The sequence below is a fragment of the Conger conger genome, chromosome 14 (genome assembly GCF_963514075.1).
Source record: "Conger conger chromosome 14, fConCon1.1, whole genome shotgun sequence".
Classification (NCBI taxonomy): domain Eukaryota; kingdom Metazoa; phylum Chordata; class Actinopteri; order Anguilliformes; family Congridae; genus Conger; species Conger conger.
The window spans coordinates 35,039,043-35,063,227 of record NC_083773.1 but is presented as its reverse complement, the minus strand read 5'-3'; the positions used below and the strand labels follow the sequence as shown (position 1 = coordinate 35,063,227).

General features: G+C 43.5%; 2 protein-coding genes across 2 annotated transcripts in view; both read left to right on the top strand.

Annotated features, from left to right (window-relative positions):
* Positions 1-9,160, top strand: part of pnp4a (purine nucleoside phosphorylase 4a) — a 40,991-nt gene extending 31,831 nt beyond the window's left edge. Inside the window, exons 3-8 of the mRNA XM_061220478.1 lie at positions 2,171-2,297; positions 3,293-3,456; positions 3,812-3,915; positions 4,845-5,020; positions 6,567-6,757; positions 8,232-9,160. Of these exons, the coding sequence (XP_061076462.1) occupies positions 2,275-2,297; positions 3,293-3,456; positions 3,812-3,915; positions 4,845-5,020; positions 6,567-6,757; positions 8,232-8,449 (876 nt within the window). The 5' untranslated portion in view covers positions 2,171-2,274 and the 3' untranslated portion in view covers positions 8,450-9,160. The remainder of the gene's footprint in view (positions 1-2,170; positions 2,298-3,292; positions 3,457-3,811; positions 3,916-4,844; positions 5,021-6,566; positions 6,758-8,231) is intronic.
* An 860-nt stretch (positions 9,161-10,020) lies between these two features.
* Positions 10,021-23,997, top strand: c14h20orf96 (chromosome 14 C20orf96 homolog). The gene is made up of 11 exons (XM_061220850.1): positions 10,021-10,103; positions 10,826-10,890; positions 11,062-11,248; positions 11,344-11,471; positions 11,590-11,748; positions 11,997-12,096; positions 14,494-14,651; positions 15,103-15,204; positions 16,556-16,642; positions 16,742-16,860; positions 22,952-23,997. Exons 2-11 carry the CDS (start codon positions 10,834-10,836, stop codon positions 23,037-23,039), a joined length of 1,185 nt encoding a protein of 394 aa, XP_061076834.1. The 5' UTR covers positions 10,021-10,103; positions 10,826-10,833; the 3' UTR covers positions 23,040-23,997.
* The last annotated feature ends 188 nt before the right edge of the window (positions 23,998-24,185 follow it).

Below are 24,185 nucleotides of genomic sequence, written 5' to 3'. Positions count from 1 at the left end.
GCAGCCCTGCAGGGTACAGCACATTCTCACTGCAAGAACACTCAGGAGGAGGAGCAATTACATTTGACTGCATCCGCCGGCGTGTAGCAGACCAAAGATAATGGCAGAATAAAACTTAAGTAACATTGTCAAAAAGCTGATAAAATGCATAATCTTACCGTACTGCATGTTTTTCCCTTATCCAACTTTGTTTGACCCTGACCCAGCTGTCTCAACACGAAAACTATTTATATATACAGTACATACAGTATATGTAGTGTGCCCCAGAATCACTGGCACCCCTGACTGGCAATGTGCAAAAAATACTTTAAAAAAATAAACAATATAATTATTGAAATTAACTTAAAATGCCAACATGTGAAAAATGCTGTACTTTAATAATGTTTCAATCAAATTCATACATCCATTATCCATCATCCGTTCGAAACATTACATTACATGTCATTTGGCTGATGTTTTTCATCCAAAGCGACTTGCAGTTGATTAGACTAAGCAGGAGACAATCCTCTCCTGGAGCAATGCAGGGTTAAGGGCCTTGCTCAAGGGCCCAACACAATAAGATCCACTTGCAGTCATGCACCTTAACCACTGCGCTACAGGCCCCCCATGGTGGAGGTAGTGGTACAGCTTGGGCGTGTGTGGCTGTAACTGGCTGACTGATTATTTACTGATGATGCGGCTGCTGACGGCAGTGTCTTATCTGCTCAGACCCAAATGCCACATGATGCATTGTACAGTGCTTCAACTTGCAGCAAGGCAATGACCCCAAACATACTGCTAAAGCAACCTAGGGGATTTTCAGGGAATTTTCTTGGCTAACCACATCAGTCACCCAACATAAATCCATTTGTGGCTGGTTAATGGTCTGAACATTAGCTAGTCCACCAGTTTGGTCACCAGTTTAAGCAGCTGGATCTTTCAGCAGGAGGGGTAAATAACAGAGTGCGCATGGCTACAATTTAGCCTTCATTTAGAACTTCCAGCTTCTTAAATGTAGCCCACATTATTGAATTTTCATAAGATCTGACATAACATGCATATAACATACACTACCGTTCAAAGGTTTGGGGTGACTTTGTCTTTTTCTGCTTTTTCAGATTTTATATTTTATTTTCTCTGTTTTTAATCAAACAATTAATATGTTGTCAATGTGCTGTCATAAAGGGTTCAAGGTATCAAATGAGCCTCAAACCATCATGCTGCTGCCAGATATTCAGTAGACACTACAAGAATTGTTTCCCCTGATGAATGTTCCTGCTGAACTCAATGGAAAAAATATTCACGAAAAAAAATTATTGTAGTATCTACTGCATATCTGGCAGCAGCACAGTGGTTTGAGGCTCATTTCATACCTTGGAACCTTGATGATTTAATAAACCATTTATACAACAAATGTATTCTACACTGTATCAACATAATTTACAGCTGAATCTAGTCCCACCCCACTATTCCCACTGAGATCCATTCAAGTGCAAAGAGTTTTAGTATTGCTTGTAGGTACAACCTGACAATAAGATATCCAGACTCTGATGATGTTGATGGATCACAGACATACATCAGGAAGTGATAGCATGCAAAGAATATGCAACAAATACAAAACACAACTCTTTTATTTGACATTATGTTAATTTGTCTCAGACATTGGATTGGGGCACTACATATAAAAAGTGCTGTAAATACTACACCGTTACTACTGAACCAAAATGTATGAAAATACCATTTAATAAAAGCTTTGAGTCTGCGCTTTGACCATGTATGAACTGAACAGGGATTTAAACAGCGAAAATATAATATTAAATCAGAAAAATCAGAAAAAGACATGATGACCCCTAACTTTTGAACAGTGGTGTATGATGTCGACAGTTTCACAGTACGAAATGTGTTTATTCAAGAGAAAAAAAGAAGTCACGTTCCTACAAAGTAACTCTTACTTTTTTTTGCAGTGACACAGCTCAAATCTAATTAGTCCATCAGATATCCAAGCCCCCCTGACACACCTCTGTACAAACAGGCATCCTATTTGTTCTTGTGGGCTACAGGAGGGGGCTGCAGCCAATGAGAGTGTCTGCTGAATTACACAGGACCAGCACGTTGTGTATTTATTCAGACTCAAAACCTGCTGCTCTTTTATTCACAAACTAACACAGTGCGGATGCTGGCCTGTCCACAGATCGCCTCACCAACCGAGTGGAATTCACAGAACCTCAGAGCAACCTAGCATTGCCATCCGGCTGCACTTCTCTGCTTCAGGAATCAAAGAGCACAGACTTCAGAATGCACAGCAAAGATCAGATCTGGTAAGTACAGCCTTCCCCATGGCTTACTGCAGGAGAACAGTTTGGGTTGCTGTGCTCTCAGACCTGAAGGATTGTGCCTCACCCAGTGTAGGAAAGTAAACTGGGGGAGACCAGGAAGACCATCTGCTGAAGCTGGTGTGTGAAGTTCAGGGGATAAGCTGATCAAAATTGCAGAGTTTCTCTAGAAACTGCATTTCGGGCTGGGATTTTCAGCATGTTTAGTGTCAGAAGTACGCTTGTGTTATTTTGCTGTTACTGTGGGAAATTTAAGGCAATAGATGGGCAACAGACAGTTAGCTATCAACAGACAAGCAAGTATTATTTCTGGGTTCGGGTTTTAATTTGACTTAGTTTGGCTCCTCATAACAAAATATTCAGGCAATCAGTCTAAACGATTGCATGTGCAGAGATCAGATATTTTATACTAATCAAATGCTTGATGAAAAATAATCTAGACTGGGTTACATGCCTTCTTTGTTTACATGAAACGGCGTTCACATGTGGCAAGCATAGTTACTGTTTCTGTGTAGATTAGAAAGGCATTATCTGAGATGGTGGTCCGGGAGTACTGGGGAGAGATATTTCTGACTGTGACAACAACATTGTGTAGTAATGTTATGGCATTCTTGGCATTTCGGATAAAACTTCTCAGCTCACCCTTAACTAAGCCAGTAAATTCCAGCGATAGCACAGCACCAAGGCACAGCACATATGTCCTGCAGTCAATTAGGACAGAAGGGCTGACCTTGTTCCTGACTTCCTCGCCAACAGAACACCTTTATTATGAAAGAAGATTGCCCTACATGCGTGCATTGCGCACAGAGCGAAAAATAAAGCTAAGTGATTTGGACAGTGTGACTAGTGTTCGGTTCACTGTATAGCCGATGAGAACATCTATACTGAGCGAGCAGGCACAATGAGCTCTCAGAATAACAAGTTTGTCCTGTACAATGAGGTCCCTCAGAAGAATGAGTTTACCCTGCGCTTTTCCACAGCCATGACGACTACCAGAAGACAGCTGACTGGCTCCTGTCGCAGACCCAGCACCGGCCCAAGGTGGCCATCATCTGCGGCTCAGGCCTGGGCATGCTGGCTGACGCGCTGAAGCTGCAGGACTCCTTCCAGTACTCCGACATCCCAGGGTTCCCACAGAGCACCGGTGAGGCCCACAGCCAATCAGGGCACAGGGAGAGGGGTGTCACACACATCCACTGCTACAGTAGTGTAACAGTAATAATAATCATTATTGTCAGTATTATTATTATTTTAATTGTTTATTATTTATATATATTTTTTATTGTATTATAATAATAATAATAATAATTATTATTATTATTATTTTTTATTAGTACGACTAGCAGTAGCAGTGTTATCATTATTATTGTTATTGTTGTTGTTATTATTATTATTATTATTGGTGGTAGTAGTAGTAGTATTACTATTATTATTATTTTTATTATTAGTGTTTTCTGGGGCTCTCATATTGACGTGCGTGTTGTGTGCGTGTGTTGCAGTGCAGGGACACGCAGGGAGGCTGGTGTTCGGAGATCTCAAAGGGAAGACGTGTGTCTGCATGCAGGGCCGGTTCCACATGTACGAGGGGCACTCGCTGTGCAAGGTAAGGCTGGAACTACTGCCTCTTCTACTTCTTCCTATTTAATGTTTACTTTTAAGCATTTAGCTTTTATGCCCCAGACCTGAAGTAAAATGCTGAAGTAAAATCCAGGTTCCTGCCCCTGATTGGGTGACAGGCAGACAAATGCACATTATTTTATATGTATGTGATGTGAGAAAGGAAACCACATGGGCGGGGTGTCATGTGTGTGTGATGTGGAATGAAACCAAATGGTGATTGTCAAGAAAGCAAACCATAAACTCCTGTTTCACACCAATCTACCACCCTGGCATCCTCCCTGGGAGTGCCTGATAATTCAGTATGGTTGTGGTGTTAGGTGACCATTCAAGAACACTGAAGCAGGAAATGTATCCTTCCATACACCTGCAACCCTCTGAATTACATACTAAGTTCCATAAACATGATACTGTATCGCTAAAAGTAAATCTTAATAATATAGTAATAATGTTATCCAAAGGAACAGCTGATTGAGCTAGGCAGGGGACAATCCCCCCGAGAGGAATATTGGGTTAAGGGCCTTGCTGAAGGGCCCAACAGTTGTGCAGACCTTACGTGGGGCTTGAACCACCAACACCGAGCCTTGAACCACCACCCTTCTGGTACCCAGTCACGTACCTTACCCACGAGGCTACAGGCTGCCCCGACATTGTGTAACGAGATGTTACAAGAACGCTCACAGTTTTTTCCCAGGCAGTTTTTCAGCCTCTTTAAATGCCATGTCCAGCCGGCAGCTAGAACAGCTGTTTATTAATAATCACGCTGGGCACAGTTGCATGCGAAGCGGCAGGAGAAGCCCAGGTCTCAACGCTCCCATTGTGCTTGTGTTATATGAGCAGGGTTTCTGTGATTGGGGGGGGGGGGGGGTGAGCTGGGTCACGGGGGGTTCAGCTCCATCTCGCTGCGCCCCGCAGGTCACCTTCCCGGTGCGGGTGTTCAAGCTGCTGGGTGTGGAGACGCTGATCGTCACCAACGCCGCCGGCGGCCTGGCGGATGGCTACTGCAACGGTGACATCATGATCATCCGCGACCACATCAACCTGCCGGGCATGGCCGGACTCAACCCACTCAACGGGATCAACGACGACAAGTGAGTCCTGTGGACTCTGGACGGGCACACTGACACACATGCACACGCACGCTTACGCATATGGACATGAACGCTTACACACATGCACATGCACACTTACATGAACACTGACACACATGCACATGCACACTTACATGAACACTGACACACATGCACATGCACACTTACGCATATGGACATGAACACTTACACACATGCACATGCACAATTACGGATATGGACATGAACACTTACACACATGCATATGCACACTTACCCATATGGACATGAACACTTACACACATGCACATGCACACTTACATGAACACTGACACACATGCACATGCACACTCACGCATATGGACATGAACACTTACACACATGCACACGCACGCTTACGCATATGGACATGAACACTTACACACATGCACATGCACACTTACCCATATGGACATGAACACTTACACACATGCACACGCACGCTTACGCATATGGACATGAACACTTACACACATGCACACTTACGCATATGGACATGAACACTTACACACCTGCACATGCACGCTTACGCATATGGACATGAACACTCAGCGAGCACTTTATTAGGAACATTTTTACTTTATTACACCTACATATTCATGCGATTATCAAATCAGCCAATTGTGTGGCAGCAGTGCAATGAGTAAAATCATGTAGATATGGATCAGGAGCTTCAGTTAAAGTTCACATCAACCATCAGAATGGGGAACAAATGTGATCTAAGCGATTGATTGTTGGTCGCAGATAGGGTGGTTTGAGTATCTCAGAAACTGCAGCTCTCCTGGAATTTGCATTTCTAGAGTTTGCAAAGAATGGTGCAAAAAAACAAAAACAAAAATCAAATAAGTGGATAGGCTACACCAGTAGAAGTCTAAAAAATGAGTAAATACCTAATAAAGTACTCACTGAGTGTATGTGTTGAATGTGTTTTATGTAGAGTATGTGCTGACTGTTTTATGTAGAGCATGTGTTGACTGTGTTTTTTTAATCTGTTTTTTATATATCACATTTTTTATGTGTTGAATGTGTTTATGTGTTGATATGTGTTTTATGTATGTCTTTGTGTGTTAATATGTGTTTTAAGTATGTGTTGAATGTGTTTTATGTGTGTGTTGACTGTTTTTTTATCTGTTGATATGTGTTGAATGTGTTTATGTGTGTACATATGTGTTATATGTATGTGTTGAATGTGTTTGTGTGTACATATATGTGTTTTATTTATGTGTTGAATGTGTTTATGTCTGTGCTGAATGTGTTTTATGTATGTGTTGACTGTGTTTATGTATGTGTTGATATGTGTCTTATGTATGTGTTGACTGTGTTTTAAGCACAAGTTCATATGTGTTGAATGTATTTATGTATGTGTTGACTGTGTTTTAAGTACATGTTGATATGTGTTGAATGTATTTATGTACGTGTTGATATGTGTTGAATGTATTTATGTACGTGTTGATAGGTGTTGAATGTATTTATGTATGTGCTGAATGTGTTTTATGTAGAGTACGTGCTGACCTTGGCCTCTCTTCAGGTTTGGCCCTCGTTTCCCCCCCATGTCCGGCGTCTACGACAAAGATCTGCGCCGCCTCGCCAAAGACATCTGCAAGAGCCTGGGCTTCTCGCAGTTCGTGCAGGAGGGCGTGTACTGCATGGTGGGCGGGCCTAACTTCGAGAGCATCGCTGAGGCCCGCTTCCTACACAAACTCGGGGCTGACGCTGTGGGTAAGACCCTCCCCCCTGAGGATGGCTTAAACACTCTCCCTAAATCCGTACAAATCACATCAACCCATGCAGGCCCACAAGTCTGCATCACAAGAAGTGAAAATGTTCATTTTACATTGGCATGCATTTTAAAACTGTGCTGTTCCCACACTAAAGTCAGTTAGGGGCAGCCTGTAGCCTAGTGGCTAAGGTACATGACTTGTGGTTCAAGTTTAGCCACAATAGGATCTGCACAACTGTTGGGGCCTTGAGCAAGGCCCTTTAACCCCACATTGCTCCAGGGGGATTGTCCTCTGATTAGTCTAAGCAACTTAGTCTAAGCAAATAATAATAACTTATAATTATCATTTAAGGATGGATATGTGAGCTGTCCATCCTTAAATAGGAACACTATTTTATATCAGAAAATGTATTATTGCACTATTTTACTAGAGAAAGAAATGGTTAAGTCAAGAAAATGAATTGCTCCAAAATGACTTAGTAATGGCTTTCACTCTTCAAACTGGGCCCCAATAGCCTTGATATTGCAAATCAACCTTTCAGTTGCCACCTGACCTGACATCTGTGCAGGACACAACCTGGCTTCTTATCATGACAACAGCGCCCTCTAGCTACTCAACAAAGGGCAAGGGCGCTGCACCTGAACCCTATGAGCCTGATGGAGCCTGATGGAAAATCCAATTGTTTTTGTCACATGAAGTGGATTTAAAACAAATGAGGCTTGAAATAATCGAACACATTGATTCACTATGGCTCCTGTGTGTTTTTTTCCCAAACTATGTATGTTCAGTAGAATGGATAGCATGGATACGGATATGGATAGTCGTATGGTCAACATTACATTACATTACATGACATTAATGGCATTTGGCAGACGCTCTTATAATACCGCAACACGCAAATATATGAACAAACCGCTTACTTAGCCAAACACTGCTTACTTAGCCAAACTAAACATCCTAATAAACAATATTTGGATATGTGGCAGTTTGCTGCCATGTAACACCATACCACCAGTCCTATGGTGTGTGAAGGGAAAAAGCTGAATTTGAAGTAGGCTGTTTTTCCCCAGGCGGCATGGATGGTGCAGTGGGTAGCACTGCCGCCTCACAGCAAGGAGGTCCTGGGTTCGAATCCCCGTCGGCATGGGCCTCTCTGTGCGGAGTTTGCATGCTCTCCCCGTGTTTGCGTGGGTTTCCTCCGGGTACTCCGGTTTCCTCCCACAGTCCAAAGACATGCAGGTTAGGCTGATTGCAGAGTCTAAATTGCCCGTGGATTTGAGTGTGTGAGTGAATGGTGTCTGTCCTGTGATGGACTGGCGACCTGTCCAGGGTGTATTCCTGCCTTTCGCCAAATGTATGCTGGGATAGGCTCCAGCCCCCCTGCGACCCTGTCCAGGATAAGCGGGTTAGGATAATGAATGAATGAATGAATGAATGAATGAATGAATGAATGAATGTTTTTCCCCACACAGGCATGAGCACAGCACCAGAGGTCCTGGTGGCCAGCCACTGCGGCATGAAGGTGTTCGGCCTCTCCCTCATCACCAACAAGGTGGTGAAGGACTATGAGGACATGGAGAGGGTGAACCACGAGGGCGTCCTGGGCGTCAGCAAGATGCGCTCGGAAACCCTGCAGACCCTGGTGACCGAGCTGGTGAGCCGGCTGGACATCAACAACAACACCGCGTGAGGTGGACCGGTCGACCTCGACGACTGACTCCTCCGAAAACTGGACAACCGACCCCTCCCTAACAGAAACTCTACAGGGTCTTAAAGGCATTGCAAGTCAAGCAGCTCCTATTTGAAGTTGCCCAAAGCTGTAGGTCATGATTTTTTTTATATCACGTTGAAATCATTCCTTTTCCATTATTAGCAATCTATGTCAGTTTCTGTAGTCTTCTGTAATTTTGCAGAACACACATTTGTTCCCGTGTGTGAAGTTTTTGTCACAGTGTAAAATACAATGGAGAGTTTGAACTCATTTCCAAAATGGGTGAAATGTTGAAACATATGCTTTGTTGAGCAACTGCTTGTATTGGTATCCAATTTTAACACCTCTTATTAGTACACATGCATGTGTTTAGGACCAAGAATAAGGATTTCTCATTGTGCCATGTATGCATGTGTAATATCAGTCAAGCTAACCCGGTTTATGTTCCGTTTCCTGTAAAATATGAGAAGACATGTTTGGTTTGTTTGTAAAAGTGGTCACGTGGTTCAGAAATTATGAGAAACTACGTGACGATTCCCGACATATAAATAATAGAACATGTATAATATTTATGACTTATAAGACACTTTAATGCTGTATTTATGATACAATGTGCTTATTCATTGAAATTATTGTACATTGTACATTATTAGAGCTAATCTCTTTGAAAGTTTAATCATTCTTGTAAAGACTCTGATGGCAACTTTTGATTAATAAATTATTCACAAGAGTTCTCATTTGTGCTCCCTTGTGCTCACACAGAATGGGTAACTATGAGGAATGTGTGCAGCTGTATGGAAATAAGGCAGTGTGCATGGAACTGATCCTTCTAATGCGATTAAAAAACATTGCCCTTTGCTCTGCCTCTGTAGTTCAATACCTTTTGCAAAATATTTCATGCCGTTTTAAGTTTCTACCTAGTGTGACCTGCTTCCAGTTAAAAAGCATTTCTGAACATTTTGAATTGTTCCCTCAATACTTACTGAAGAGCTAGTAACTAAAATGATGGTAATTTTACATATTCATGATTAATTGCTTTGTGGATGTCTGCAAAATGCCCAAAACATATGCAAAAATTTACAATAAGTTACAAGCTACAGCAGAAGACTGAAGACATTTCCTTGGTACAATGAAGACATTTAAAATGGTGCAATACAGGAGTGACCCAGTGTTGGGGTAAACAGGAAGAAAACTTGATTCAAAGAAAATCCTGCATGTGGTCCACTCTAGTCCTCCACGACTAAGTTGTACTTACGCACCACTCTACGATTGGGGGTAGGCCGCACCCCCTGACCTAAACCAAACTGATGGCTTCACATCACCGTTAACTCGTTTTAAATGTGACTAAAATATAGAACCGGTCTGATAAGTTACAGTAGTACAGCCTGCCCTGAAAACCAGGCAAAACAAGTAATGTAATTTAGAGAGTGTCATTTGCCTTCGGCCCAGTAGATGGCAGCAATTTACTTCTATGGGCCTGGAAATGTGCGCGTCTGGTTGCTATGGTAAGGAAAAACTACATCTCACAAGGTGATAGGCAATAGCTAACTTTTTCGCACAAAGTTTGCTAGCGGGACATGGCTCCTTTGCAGGTAGTGGAATTACTGAACAGAATGGATTAAGAATAATGAAAGTGAGTTTTTATTCTATCTTCAGTAGTAACTTTTAAGGTATTAAGAGTTGGACTCGCACACTTGATGTGATGCTCCAAAATCAAAGTATTACAAAGTCAAACAATAAAGTATGGTCGAAACGTCAACCCTACTGTTAGCTAGATTTAAGCTTTGATTTTGGATCATTAGACTACATCAAGTATGTGGGTCTTATAGTTTCGACTCTTTTTAACTCACATTGAGCTATTACGTTGCGTGCGTCTCTTCGGACACAACTTTGAAGGGATAGCCAGATAACCTAACTTGCTAGCTTGCCCTGTTGCTCTTCGTGCTGACCGCCCGCGAGCTATAAATTAAGCAAGTTAGTCTTGACGAGTTAATAAACCCAGATTAAAGCTAGCTGGCTAACGGCACCAATGTCTTAACACGAACCCCCCTTAAAATAACCGATGTCATGCTTATATTTTAAAATGTACAGTGGAGTACAAAGCTGTGGATAACTTGTCATCTAACAAGTATTGTGGGATGCTCTGAAGAGCTGCCTTAAATGCTTGTTAACTGTGGAGGTCATAAAATGTCGACCTGGGTCTACTTAATACTTAGTTCTGATGCTGGTTCACAAAGTTGTTGCTAAAGATAAAAGTCTGGAATTTGATTTATGTCATGTTTGATTTGAAATGGCCATGAATATGTGACGCCATAACAATTGTTTCTTTGCTCTGCAACACTTTCTGACGGTAAGAAAACACAATGGACACATTGCCAGATCTACAACATCTTAAGCTAAAGCAGTATTTCAAGGAAGTGGTGAGTATAATTCTTTTTCAGCTTGTAATACAATATAGCTGTAAGCCATAAAACGTTTTAAGCCCCATGTTTTCCCTGTATAGGGTATACATTTTGCTGAATTTAATTTGATGTTTGCACTCCAATGTATCCCCCAAATCGACCTGATAAATTACTTTTTTGAACGTTTAGGATTACAGTAGCTGGCAGCGGAGCAAAAGAAAAAATGATACTGTTGGTCAGAAGACAAAACCCGTTCCTTGGGCTCATCCGCCCTCTCTGCCCAAAGTTGCCACCCCCTCTGTCAGTGCAGCGAGGAGAGAAAGCAGCAGCGCGGCGTCCTCCGCTGCATCCAAACAGGTGCAGCTGGACTGGGCAGGTAAGCCTAACGTCAGCTTAGAAAAACAACGCAAGACCAATGCGCGAGTGAATTGTAACGGTTGGCTGTGTACTCTTTTCTAATGTCGTTGGCAGGACTATCCCGCCCCAGCACTATGCACGTAGGATCGTCAGTGTCGTTGAAATCTATGTACGCGATTAAGAAGAACGCTGTTGCGCTGGAACCACTCCCTCAGAAGAAAGACTCGACCAAAATACTTAAGGTCAGCCGACTCGTTTATGATGTAATTGTGCAAGGACGATTTTGAGTGTTTTGCCATGGCTTTTTTGTCCCGTTGAATCGGGTGCATTTTTCATGTATTTGTGCACAATGCCTCTCAGATGCTGATAAAGTTGAGGAGGAATGCCGTAGAAGAACTGGAGGCGTACTGCGTGTCCTTGCAGGAAAAGAACCAGCAATTGACCCGAGAGATCGACGAGGCAAACCAAAGCTCCTTCTCCAGTGTGAGGGAATCCCTCATTCTGCACGAGAAACTTGGGGTGAGCATGCTGGTACAGAAGTTTAGATCCCGCACCTCCATTTTGTAATTTTGACTGACTGGCTGTGTTTTTGTCGATAAGGCCGAATCACAGCCAATCAGCAGCCAAGTGAGGCTATTTTGCTGTAGAATCCTTGTGTTGACCTCACGCCACCTGTGTTTTGTTTGTAGTGGATTGAAAGCCCCGCCAGTTGTTAAACTGAGTCACATTTAAATTGTGTTCTCGGTTCTCTGTTGTTTGCCCCCCAGGATACGTTTGCCACTTTAAACGGGTGGAGCCGCAGTCAGATAGGCCGGGCCCAAGACGAGCTGGGGGTCGTGCAACACTCCACACAGAAACAGCTATGCGGTGAGGTCAACCCGCCCACACAGCCTGAAACAAAATGGAGGCTTTAATGCTGCAGAGACTACAAGTCATCCAGATCACTGGTTCGCAATGTAACTTGCCCATGTGTATACTTGAATTCTCTCATTGACGGCCAAGGGTAACATCAGGCTATGCCCAGTGAATTCTGGGCACCGATGACGGTAGATCATATAAAGCATGTCTCTGTTGGGATGTGTGTAAATCAAGGGAGGAGAAAATATTGAAACTCTCAAACAAATTTCAAATTGGAGGGTAATTTCAAAATGCAGCCTGTTCTGCAAAAGTTCTGCAGAAAATGGGGTTTGCTGTAGTCCTCATAGATGGCTCATAGTAGTTTGTTTGAATTGTAAATTACCAAAGAAAAAATTAAATAAAAGGAAAAATGGTGGAAGCAAGATCCCAAATTTAGGATCTGAAATCAGTATCAGGGTGTTGAGAGGAAATTGAGCTGGTCTATCCAGCTGGGCAGCAGCTCTTACCCTGGTCACATCAGAAGAAAGCTAGACACTCGATTTAGCGCTTTCTGACCAAAAGTGACTGTTCTTGATCATTGGTATTCGGCACCGCTGCTAAAAACAACAGTGTTTAGAACAAAGCTGCTTCCATAATTGAACAGAACTTCAGAATGGAAGCCCATGTATTTTAGTAATAAAGCTGGAAGTCCCGATATATACTAACTATAACAGCTGTCATATTTCTTTTACAGCTTTGTTGGCAGTTACTGTAAGTTTAGGTCATCAGCCTCGAGACCTCGCAGCCGGGCAAAGTGCGTGGAATTTTCCATGTTCGCACTGTGTCTGAAAACGATCAGCTTTGCTTCCACTGCACTGGTCGTTACCTGAGATGTTCTCAATTTTTTGCAGTGAGAGGTTAAGGATGTATTTTCTATTAAAATAAATTTAAAAAACCTGGCAGATCCTGCCCAAGTATGTCTTACAGTGTCTCAAGGCTAAATAAGCTGAATACTGGAATTGTCCAAAAGCCAGACAAGTCCCCTTCCTTTGACAGCTGGCCAGCAGTATTGTGCAATGCAAGATCTTGCTGTGTCATGCTATCAAACCAAAATTGTGGGTGATGAAAGGCGTGTTGTGTGGTCTTGCTGCAAAATGCAAGATAGGCTTTATTTACCCTTTGAATTGTGATGAATATCGCCTTGGAAACCATTTCCTTTTGGCATTTCAGGGTCATGTTGCATCAAACTCAGAAAACAGCCGTTCTTTCCCAGCGTAGAAAGAATCTCTGTGTGCGAAAACACAGATACAGGCAAGGACAGGTTACAAATAGTTGTTTTGGCGCATTTGAATGAATATCAGTGCTTGACTGACCAGTAATGTTCTTCTTCAATGGTGCATTTGAGGTAGCCGAGCACTGTACTGTACTGTACTGTACTTTATTGCACTGGATTCCGGTTGTGAATGATAGAGCGACATTAGCTCAGGAGGTAAGAGCAGTCATCTGGCAGTCGGAGGGTTGCTGGTTTGATCTCGCCTTGGGGTGTGTGAGTGTGTGTGTGTGAATGGGTGAATGGGTGAATGAAAAGCATCAATTGGATCATTGGATAAAGGCGCTATATAAATGGCAGCCATTTACCTTTCTGTCATTTAGAGCTCGCTTCTTTAGCCCGCATTCAGACAGGGGACGGAACATGCTGTTGTTCGTTTGAAGCCTGGCAGTTTGGCCAGTGAGGGCAGGTAGGATTCCCACGGGCCTGGTCAGGGGACCAGCGGTATGGTCTGTGAAAGCAGCTTAGCAGAGTGTGGAAGGAGAGTGTTTCTGCTGTGTGGGAAGGAGAGTGTGTGGGAAGGAGAGTGTTTCTGCTGTGTGGGAAGGACAGTGTTTCTGCTGTGTGGGGAGGAGAGTGTGTGGGAAGGAGAGTGTTTCTCCTGTGTGGGAAGGACAGTGTTTCTCCTGTGTGGGAAGGAGAGTGTTTCTCCTGTGTGGGAAGGAGAGTGTTTCTGCTGTGTGGGAAGGAGAGTGTGTGGGAAGGAGAGTGTTTCTCCTGTGTGGGAAGGAGAGTGTGTGGGAAGGAGAGTGTTTCTGCTGTGTGGGAAGGAGAGTGTGTGGGAAGGAGAGTGTTTCTGCTGTGTGGGAAGGAGAGTGTGTGGGAAGGAGAGTGTTTCTCCTGTGTGGGAAGGAGAGTGTTTCTGCTGTGTGGGAAGGAGAGTGTGTGGGAAGGAGAGTGTTTCTCCTGTGTGGGAAGGAGAGTGTTTCTGCTGTGTGGGAAGGAGAGTGTGTGGGAAGGAGAGTGTTTCTCCTGTGTGGGAAGGAGAGTGTTTCTGCTGTGTGGGAAGGAGAATATTTCTCCTGTGTGAGTTAAGGCCCAGAGGCTGTTTGGGTGCTAGCTCGCAGTCGCTGAGCTGCGCTGTGTGTGCTGGCCAGGCCTGCGGGAGCGGCTGGGAAGCGTGAGCGCAGAGGTCCTGGCGGCCCGGGAGGAGCTGCACACACTCAGAACCTACAGGGACATGCAGTACCCGGTGAAGGCCCTGAAGATCGCCACGATGAAGGCCCAGATCCAGCAACTGAGAGAGAAGCTGCAGGTGAGGAGTGTCGGCGGCAGACCTGGGTCAAATGCGCAAATATTTGGGTTCAGATACATTTTTACGCTTTACTGAGCGCGTCTGGTATATTGGAAACTATGAAATACTCAAAAAAATGTAAGCCCTGCCTTCTGGTCCTCTTGGTTAATATGAATTATAATTCCTTGCATTTATATAGTGCTTTTCTCACCAGCCGGCAACTCAGTGATGAGGAGGAATTTGAAACTCGACTCAACCACCACCAATGTGTAGCACCCACCTGGGTGATGCAACGGCGGCCATTTTGTGCCAGAGTGGTTGGCTCAGTTGCACTAGGCAAGATCAATGGAGTGCTGAAATGTATTTGCATCCAAAACAACATGGTCTGGTTGGCGGTGGCTAGCTGTCTGAGCATCGCTACAGCTCCTTTAGCACTGGCTCATTAGCTAAGCTGACTGTGGTTGTCCTTTAGGATGAGCAGGAGGGCGTGGCGTCGGTCTGCTGGCATGAGATGGAGAAACTGGTGGGAAAGTCCAGGCAGAAAGAGGAGGACATGCTAGCTGCAGTCGCTAAAGTAAGCACAGCCGGAGGGAGAGAACGTGCCATGCTAAACTCACAGCTTCTAACCTCTCATTGAATCAGTAACATGAGTAACATGGTGGTTGGTCACATTTTCTAGGTTTCTATATGCAATTTGCACAAGAGGGCATTGAAGAAACATTAAATATGTCCGTTCTGTAGTTTTGGAGAAGTAAGTGTCTTGAATTTATCGTCCTATTTTCAACCGGTTGAGAATGTTTTCCTAGTAGTATGTCACATAGAGGATAACCACTCCCCTTATCCCTTCCCTATAACTAGTGATCCACAGTTTGCACCGCTGGGCTACAGGAAAGTGGGGGCACGTCATAGCTAATTGACAGCTCTCGACCACGTCCAGACAGTTAGGGTGAACTGTTATAATGGGAAATTTAAGATTAGAAGAATACGTTTTAAATGACTTTTAAATGACTGAATAAGAGATATCCTGTTCCTTTGCAGAAATGTAAAAACTAAAATTATGCACATTCGTTTTATTGTTGCCTAAAGACAACTGCAAAGTGTTGCATGCAACCGCCATGTTAATCCTTTAAACAAAGGTGTCGACTCCATCGGCACAACAGGAAAATGTACGCCCTTTTTTCTGGCAAACATTGTTTGAATTTCCCAGAAATTATGATGATTGATGATTCGGAAAGGTCTTATATATTTTCCCCTCCTTTCGAAATCACATGGCTGTTGAACTTTTAGTATGGGGGGGAAAAAACGCCTCGTTGGTGGTATCCAATCCGAAACATGGAAAGCAAGAACAGGAAATCAATTGGCACACATAAACTTGGAAAATGTTAGATAAGACCCTGAAATAACTTGGATAGATGACTGTTCTCACACATTCTTGAGCGATGTTTACTCAGTTCCCAATAACCCTGTGTCCCCCTCCGCAACTGCATTCCTCCTGCGCGGAGAGGATGAAAAGCAGAGTCCTCTTATCCAGTGAAAGCTTCGCTTTTACAAACTGTACTTTTCCACCATTGATATGAATCTGTAAATATGGCTCTCTCTAATACACATCAGAAATGAAGCAATAATCCTATGTCTGGCTAAGAAATATAGGTGTAGTCTCAATTCTTGACGCTAGAGGGTAGCATTCATGGTCCTGCTTATACAGTGCTCACCGACACCCAGAGCAGTTCAGGATTCATAGACACGGCCCAAATGTTCTTTGGGCCCTGGTTCTACAGGATAAATTCTACAGCGCCTGGTGCAACACCTGGCTTTGTTCCTAATCGCTGCGATTCTCTGTCTTCCATGGTCCAATTATGCACGTAGGAGCACAATGTGACACCGTTCCCTTATATAGGTTATAATTTACATCCTTTTTTTTCCAGCAACATTTGTCCTACATTTCACCTGTGGTGCGGGAGAGGGCTTCACGGAATTGTCTGATGAAGAAAGAAATTGAAATGTTCAGAAAAGTACGTTCCCGGACACGATGGTGTGGTATTGTGCTTGTGCGAGGGACCAGGAGTGCGTGTCCTCGGTAAAACCGGTTCTGGATCCTTCCGTCCTCACAGACCATTAAAGAGCTGGAGCAGACCAATGAGGAGCTGGCCGCTGACATCCGAGAGCTCCAGCGTGCCCGCAAGAACCGCAGAAAAGAGATGTTCCGCCACGTTTTCCTCCAAGTAGATAAGTATGTGAAAGTGGCAGGTGAGGCGGTCTGGACTGACTCATGTTTAGAGCGTCACAGCCTATCTGTTGGAAAAGGGGCCGATTAGCATTTGTTTGAATGGTATATTGCATACCACTCACATTAAGGGTTCTTGAATCTTAGTTTGTTCTGGGTAAATGACACATCCCAGAAGTGTGTGTTTGCGTGTGTGTGTGTGTGTGCACGTGGGTGTGTGTATGTGTGTGCACGTGGGTGTGTGTGTGCGCGCGTGTGTGTGTGTTCGTGCGTGCGTGTGTGTGTGTGTGTGCGCGTGTGTGCGCATGTGTGTTCGTGTGTGTGTCAGGGGGGTTTCTTCATCGTTTTGTTTTCCACCCTAGTGGAATGTGTAAAGGACCCTGCACATTTTCCATAAAACATCTTGAAATCTAACAGAAGCAGACAGATTTTCACAGCAGTTACTTTCCCACACTCCAATCCCACTACAACACCCTCTTATCACTGGACTCCCATCTGCACCCCAGAGAGTGTGTTTCTTTCATCTGAGAAGGATTGATGCAGCATAATCTTCATGCCTCGCGCTGTTGGGTTTTAGTGCGAGGCGTGTTGTTTCAGCTTCCGCTCTGCTATACGTGATGTGAACACGCTATTGGCTTAGTAAGTTACCATTCGGCTGGGATCACCCCTACACAGAAGGACAGGCCTCTTTCAACTTGTTTTAGGAACTGGAGGAACCTACCTTTTTAACTACCTAGTCAGGTGTTTATCTTCAGACCGAGTCTAGTCTGAAGATAAAATCTCTTGGTTTTCTGCCATCAGACTACTGTGGGTGAGGTGTGGGCCTCCATATCCCAACAAATCCCACACACATCTGAACCGAATCCCACCTTCATCTGAACTGAATCCCACCCGCATCAGTCAAAGGTTTGATAATGTTATGTTTTGTAATTTTACCTTTTCAAAGTTTCCGTCTTCATATTTTAATAGTAGTAGGGCGGCTCGGATGGTGCAGTGGGTAGCACTGCCGCCTCACAGCAAGGAGGTCCTGGGTTCGAATCCCCGTCGGCCGGGGCCTCTCTGTGCGGAGTTTGCATGTTCTCCCCGTGTCTGCATGGGTTTCCTCCCACAGTCCAAAGACATGCAGATTAGGCTGATTGGAGAGTCTAAATTGTCCATTGGTATGTGTGTATGAGTGTGTGAGTGATGGTGTGTGTGCCCTGCGATGGACTGGCGACCTGTCCAGGGTGTATTCCTGCCTTTCGCCCAATGTATGCTGGGGTAGGCTCCAGCCCCCCTGCGACCCTGTTCAGGAGAAGCGGGTTAAGATAATGTAAGGATGGATGGATATTTTAATAGTAAGTTCAAGAGTGTAATATTATTACATATTTCGAATATAATATTATTTTTTCTGCGCTTTGATCAATATATTTTAAAATGCCATCCACTGTGACACTTTAATCTATTGGGATACTGCAGTATTTTTCAACACTAACACTGTGTGATAGTTTGGGGGATTTCATGTGAAGAAACGTACTCAACATTGATTTTGTTTGTGCCTGGAAAGCCGCTGTCCAGAAAACCTCCAAATCGGGGCACGTGACACATTATGACACCACTGGTACCCACAGAAAACAGCCTACAGGCTAGTTTTCCTGGTTTTATAATGGCGCATTTCCCCCGGTGGAACTTTACCCCGGAACTAAGGTATTTCGCCGGAAGTCGACGCGTTTTCATACCACGTGCCTGGCAAATCTCATCGTTCCGGGGCCGTTATTCAGCCCTAAAAAAAGCCCCTGCTCAGGAGGTAGAGCTTTCTGATGGCCAGGAACTAGCGTGGGTGTGGCTAGCAGCGCAGGTCATTTGTGATTGGGCGTTTTTCAACGATGTAGACGCACGTACAGGTCTAATGGTGTTTCTCAACACATTGTAGTGTGACTGTTTTCGATTTGGACTGTGGCTTTACTTATGTGCAATGTGAAACCATAACAAGTGAATAAATGCAACATTTTTTCAATTCTGAGTCTGTCTCCTTTCGAAATCAGTATTTGCAACTCCTGCTTAACTGCGGTGGGTTTTCATTAGTTTCACACCCACACCCAGTGTAGCAAAAGAACAACAGCTTGCTATTAGTTTAGCTCGCTAGCAGACAGACCGGCGTAAGCGTTGCAAAACGTGGAACGTTTTCACTTTTTTTCTTCAGACTTGCGTAAACTCCCCGGGGTCTTTAGCCCCCGGTGGAAATGCAGGCTGAAGGAACCTTTTGTTCATTGCGTACTTGTTCCTGGGAGTTAAATTCCCAGGAACTCCCGGTCGAAAAGAGGCATAAGTTTCTGACTCAAGTTCCTGTGTCTATAGCCTGAGAGTGGAAAAGCAGCTAACGCTAAGTCAATTTTCAGCTCATCTTTCAATGGAAAAACAGCCTCTGAGTCTGACATCCTGTGTTCCTGCCAGTCACTGACTGGAGCTTCATGCTCCGTGTCCCCTGTTTAACCTAATGGGCAGCCCTACTCCGCTCTGGCCCCGCCGAGAGGCCCGAACCAGAGGCAGAGGAGAGTCCCGTGTCACACGCAGGCTTAACCGCAGAGCTGCCGGCAATCCATTATTCATGTCGGAGTAACCGGACCCCCCGCCAGAGGTCACTCCACACGGAAATAAAAATCAAAGCGGGACCAGAAGACGGGAGGCATCCGCCAGCGCTCTGAGTCGCGCTCTGAAAGCCCTCTTTTATATTGTCGTATTCACACAGCGCCTCGTCCGTGCGTGTATTTCTGCAGGTTTTCATTCAGAAGGTCTTTATTTTTTAGGTTGGGATGTTAGATTTGGAGGAAGATGGTGGTGTGGAGGAAGATAGCTGGATGTGAAAGAAGATGGTGGTGTGGAAGAAGATGGCGGGTGTGGAAGAAGATGGTGGTGTGGAAGAAGATGGTGGTGTGAAGGAAGATGGTGGTGTGGAAGAAGATGGCGGGTATGGAGGAAGATGGTGGTGTGGAGGAAGATGGTGGTGTAGAGGAAGATGGTGGATGTGACGTGGAGAAGGAGAAGGAAAAAATACAGAGGACAAATTGGTTTTTAATAAATTTCAAAAGGAAAACGTATTCCACATATAAAATGTATGCTACACCTGAGAATGCGCAGCATGGAACGATGGTATGCCATGGCTCCTGAGTCACCGAATCCCACTGCTGAGTGTCCCTATGCCGGCCACACTTCCATACCCCGCCATGACACCCTCTCTATGATCCCTCCTCTATCTGGTGCCCTCTGTGCTCTGAGTAAATGAAAGGGCGGACGGTCTCCTTTCAAAACTAGAAAAAAGACATGGCATAATGGCTGAGGTCATAAAGAGGGGAAAGTATACACACGAGACAGAGAGGCATCAGTAAGGAACACCCTCTTGAGAGGAGGGCAGAGTTGTGGTTGGAAAAAGCGCTGAAGTGTCTCAGTATAACATTACGCGGCTTTGGAAAAGTCTTAAAGATAAATGAAGAAGTACAGGATTCCCTGTGATTACGCAAGGCAAATCTGCCATGAAAGGTTAATAAGTGGTTCACATTTCCACCAGACTTATTCCAAAACAAAATGGCATTTTATAACTCTGTGGTGTGCCATTTGTGCACTTAATGTCAGTGTGTTATAGAAAAGACAACCCAAGTCACTTTTTCAGTGGCTAAAGGCGCTTTAAAAAATAATTAAAGGAAATGAACACTGGAAATGAATAAATTCTGACTTACAGTCAGTTGAGAGGACACTTAACTCAAACGTACCAACAGATGTGGAATGTCGATTTGGGGAGAGATATCCTGTTCCTTTGCAGAAATGTAAAAACTAAAAGTATTTTTGTGAAAAAAGGCAGTTGTCCCATAAATGAACAGCCAGAGGGCCGATTCAGGGTCATCAGTATCTCAGCTCTTAAACTGTCTGAAGTCACACGTTTCGAGAAACTTTTTTTTCCAATGGATTTCGGCAACTTTTTCCTCTTTGGTTGACATAACGCAGTCTCCCAGAGGAAGAAAAATGTCAAATAGTTTATTCTATCCCCGGCCAACATTTCAGAACCCCTTCTGTCCTCGTCTTTCTGCTGTGTTTTTATGATTTTTAAAAATGGGTCCTATTCTCTGGAGGATTTAGTTTCCACATTATATTTGTTTGTGGAGCTGGTTACGATCTCGGTTTGTGCACAAACAAATTGAGGCCTCGACATTTGGGGGAAAAAATAAAATAATAAGCATTTGTTAGCATGTATTGCAAGAGCAATAGGACTCCTCAGAAGTATTTGTGCCAGTTCAGGAGAGCAGCTGACCAATGAAAGTTTATTTGCGTGAGCACTGAGCCGTACAGTATGTTGGCGTTGGCATGCATGTTTGCGTTGCATGTTGTGGAATCCCATGTTGCATGCGCTCAAACGGGTGTAAGTGTCATCTAATCAAATCAAAGTTAATTGATAACTGCTACCACACCAGTTTAATGTGATTCGTTGACAAACTATAATCACAAGCACTAATGTTCATTTATTTACAGTTCCAGCAATGTTGAAGCTCATCAAGAAATATGTCTAATGCAGCAATGCTCTCATGTTTGTTTTATGTTTAGTAGTCTGTTGTTTCCAGAACCTAAACTATGGAGGATATACAGAGGGCTCCAGAATTGTTGGCACCCTTGATACATATGCACAAAAATAATACCGTTATTGACATAAGCTTTATTTTCCCACATGGATATAGTAGTGCACTTTATGGATGATTCAATGGAATCAACCAAATTCTTACATTTTTTCAAATAAAGTGAGTCTTTTCCTTTCATTTGTGACAAGGTTAGAGAACCCATCTGGAGGAATTTTTGACCATTCCTCCACAAAGAACATATCCTTGGCTTATTTCTCATAGGATTTAAGTCTGGAAACTGAGATGGCCGTTGCAGAACATGGTTGTTTTTACTTGAACATTTCTGTTCGATGTACGTTTGGAGTCATTGACCTGCTGGACAATCTACCTATAATAATATACCTATAATAATCTACCTATAATAATCTACCTATAATAATCTACCTCTGATCAAGTCTCAGCTTCTTTGCAGAGGCAACCCCGATTTTCTGCCAAGATTCCCTGGAACTTTGTTGAAGTATGCCATTGATCTGAAATAATGCCCCTGGACCAGTGGCAGCAAAACATATCCAAAACATCAATGACCCACTGCCATATTTGACAGTAGATATGAGGTGCTTCTCCTTGAATGCATTCAATTTTTCCACCAAACATTTTGATGGTGTGTATAGCCAAGACGTTACATTTTGGTCTCGTCTGACCTTAGCACTCTTCCAGTCGTGATTCTGTTTGGCAAACTCAAGATGCTTGGTTTTCTTTATAGTGCTCAGTAAGGCCTGTCTTTGTCCCACCCTTCCAGAGAGTTTACTGGTATGGAGGTACCATTTAATGTTTTTTGACTTGATGACCCCAAGACACAACCAACCTCAGCAATTCTTAATCTTTGGGTTACTTATGACCTCCCTCACCATCTTCCTTGCCGTCCATGGGGATAATATGCATTTGCATCCTCTTCCTGGCAAGTTTGCAACCATATCATATGTTTTACACCTTTTTATCATTGCCCTTACAGTGCTAAATGTGTATGTGTAACTGTTTATGTATTTTTTTGTACCCATTACCTGACCGTGATTGGACTATGTCTGTGTCTCCTGAATTCAAAATCTTTGGCTTTTCCCCTGCTGATGGTTGACAAAGGGATTTTGCGTGCTTGTTACTTAAATTTTATACTCTAGTGAAACGGGAAGTGATGGATTAACACAATATAGTTCCTTTAGACTGAGATTAGAATTGTATTGCCAATTTCACTTTGTTTGATTTTATTTAAAATCATTTTGCCGCCTGTGGTTTTCAGCAAAGATTAGATTCCTAAAGAAAACATTGAATACTTGAGAGTAAATGCATTGAAATGAAAGTATATAGTATTTCCATATGTTCGAAGACAAAATATAGATAATTATCCATGTTGTTTTTTATATGCAGCCTTTTTTCTCCATTTTTATTCAGTGCCAATAATTATGGAGCCCACTGTATGATGCGGTGAAAGGCCTAACCGTTTGTTCTGTGTGTTTCAGGTGTACTCCTGATATGGACGTGGTGCTCGACATCCCCAAGAAGAGCGGCTCCCTGCTTAGCTGTGCGGTTACGGAAGGCCATCTTTAAATCATTGTCGCTGCCCCTGCAGTCTAGTGCTCCTTCACACCAGCCCAGTTTAAACGCATTACAATGTTCACAATGTTTATAAATCCGTCTTCATGCCACCAAGCAACTCCTGACAACTGTTCAGAATATTTATGAAAATGAAATAATTTAATAAATTTCCAACACCATTTTCTTACTTTGCGTACATTTCGGTTATTTGCGCCCACTGTGCAATTTCTGGCTATTGCAGCGAATATTTTTATAATCGAGGTTGAGGTCGAAGTTGTCTTGCGGGCATGAGACTGGAATGGCCAAATCTGCAAATGGAAGGCGGTTTATGAAGTGCAATGCTCACCTACATTGTGTGGGTAACCGTGTGGTTTCCTTGAATAATTACATCTGACAATTTGCAGTGCCCACAAGGCGACACATTTTTATTCCGGTTCATTGTTTGAATGCATGTCTTGTGAGTGTCGGGTTTTTAAATATAACCGCTGAGTTTGCAGAGCCTTTCTGATCCCTTTGTAAATCTTCTGGAGACATGCTGCTGTAGCTTTAGGAAGCTTATGCAATTTGCTTAAGTGTGGGAAAGAAGTTTTGCTTTGTAAACAGTGGGGGACACGGTCGCCCCTTCCTACGGGTGACTGCTTTGATTACTTGTGTTGTTTCTGTTGGAAAGGATTCAGCCGAGGCTCGGAGAGTCAGATTTCCTGGTAATAACGCGAAACGCTGGACAGGGGTGCCTGACCTTTGCCCTTTCGTGATGACAGGGATGTTGCAACACTGCATTTTTTTAAGGGAAAGCATATGTGCTCTGTTGAGCGAACATAGGTCATCCGAAGTTTGAATCTTTCTGGTCGTCCCTCTATCCTGAGGTTGGTATTGGGACACCCATCTTTATATAGATATTCTGATATTTAGTCTAAAATGAGTTTAGTAGCTGTGCCCTATGAACTTTAGATACAATAATAGAATAAAGGGAGCCATATTGCGATATCATGTTTAACTTGTTCAAAAATAAAGCTAGTATTTCATTATTATTTGTTTTAATCCCTTTTAAAAACCATACTGTTGAGCTTGTGTGGACATAAAGTGAATGCATTGTGTGTATCCCAAACAATGTAAATACTCTGCTCTGCTAAACATTAAGCTGGAAAAGTGAGTAGC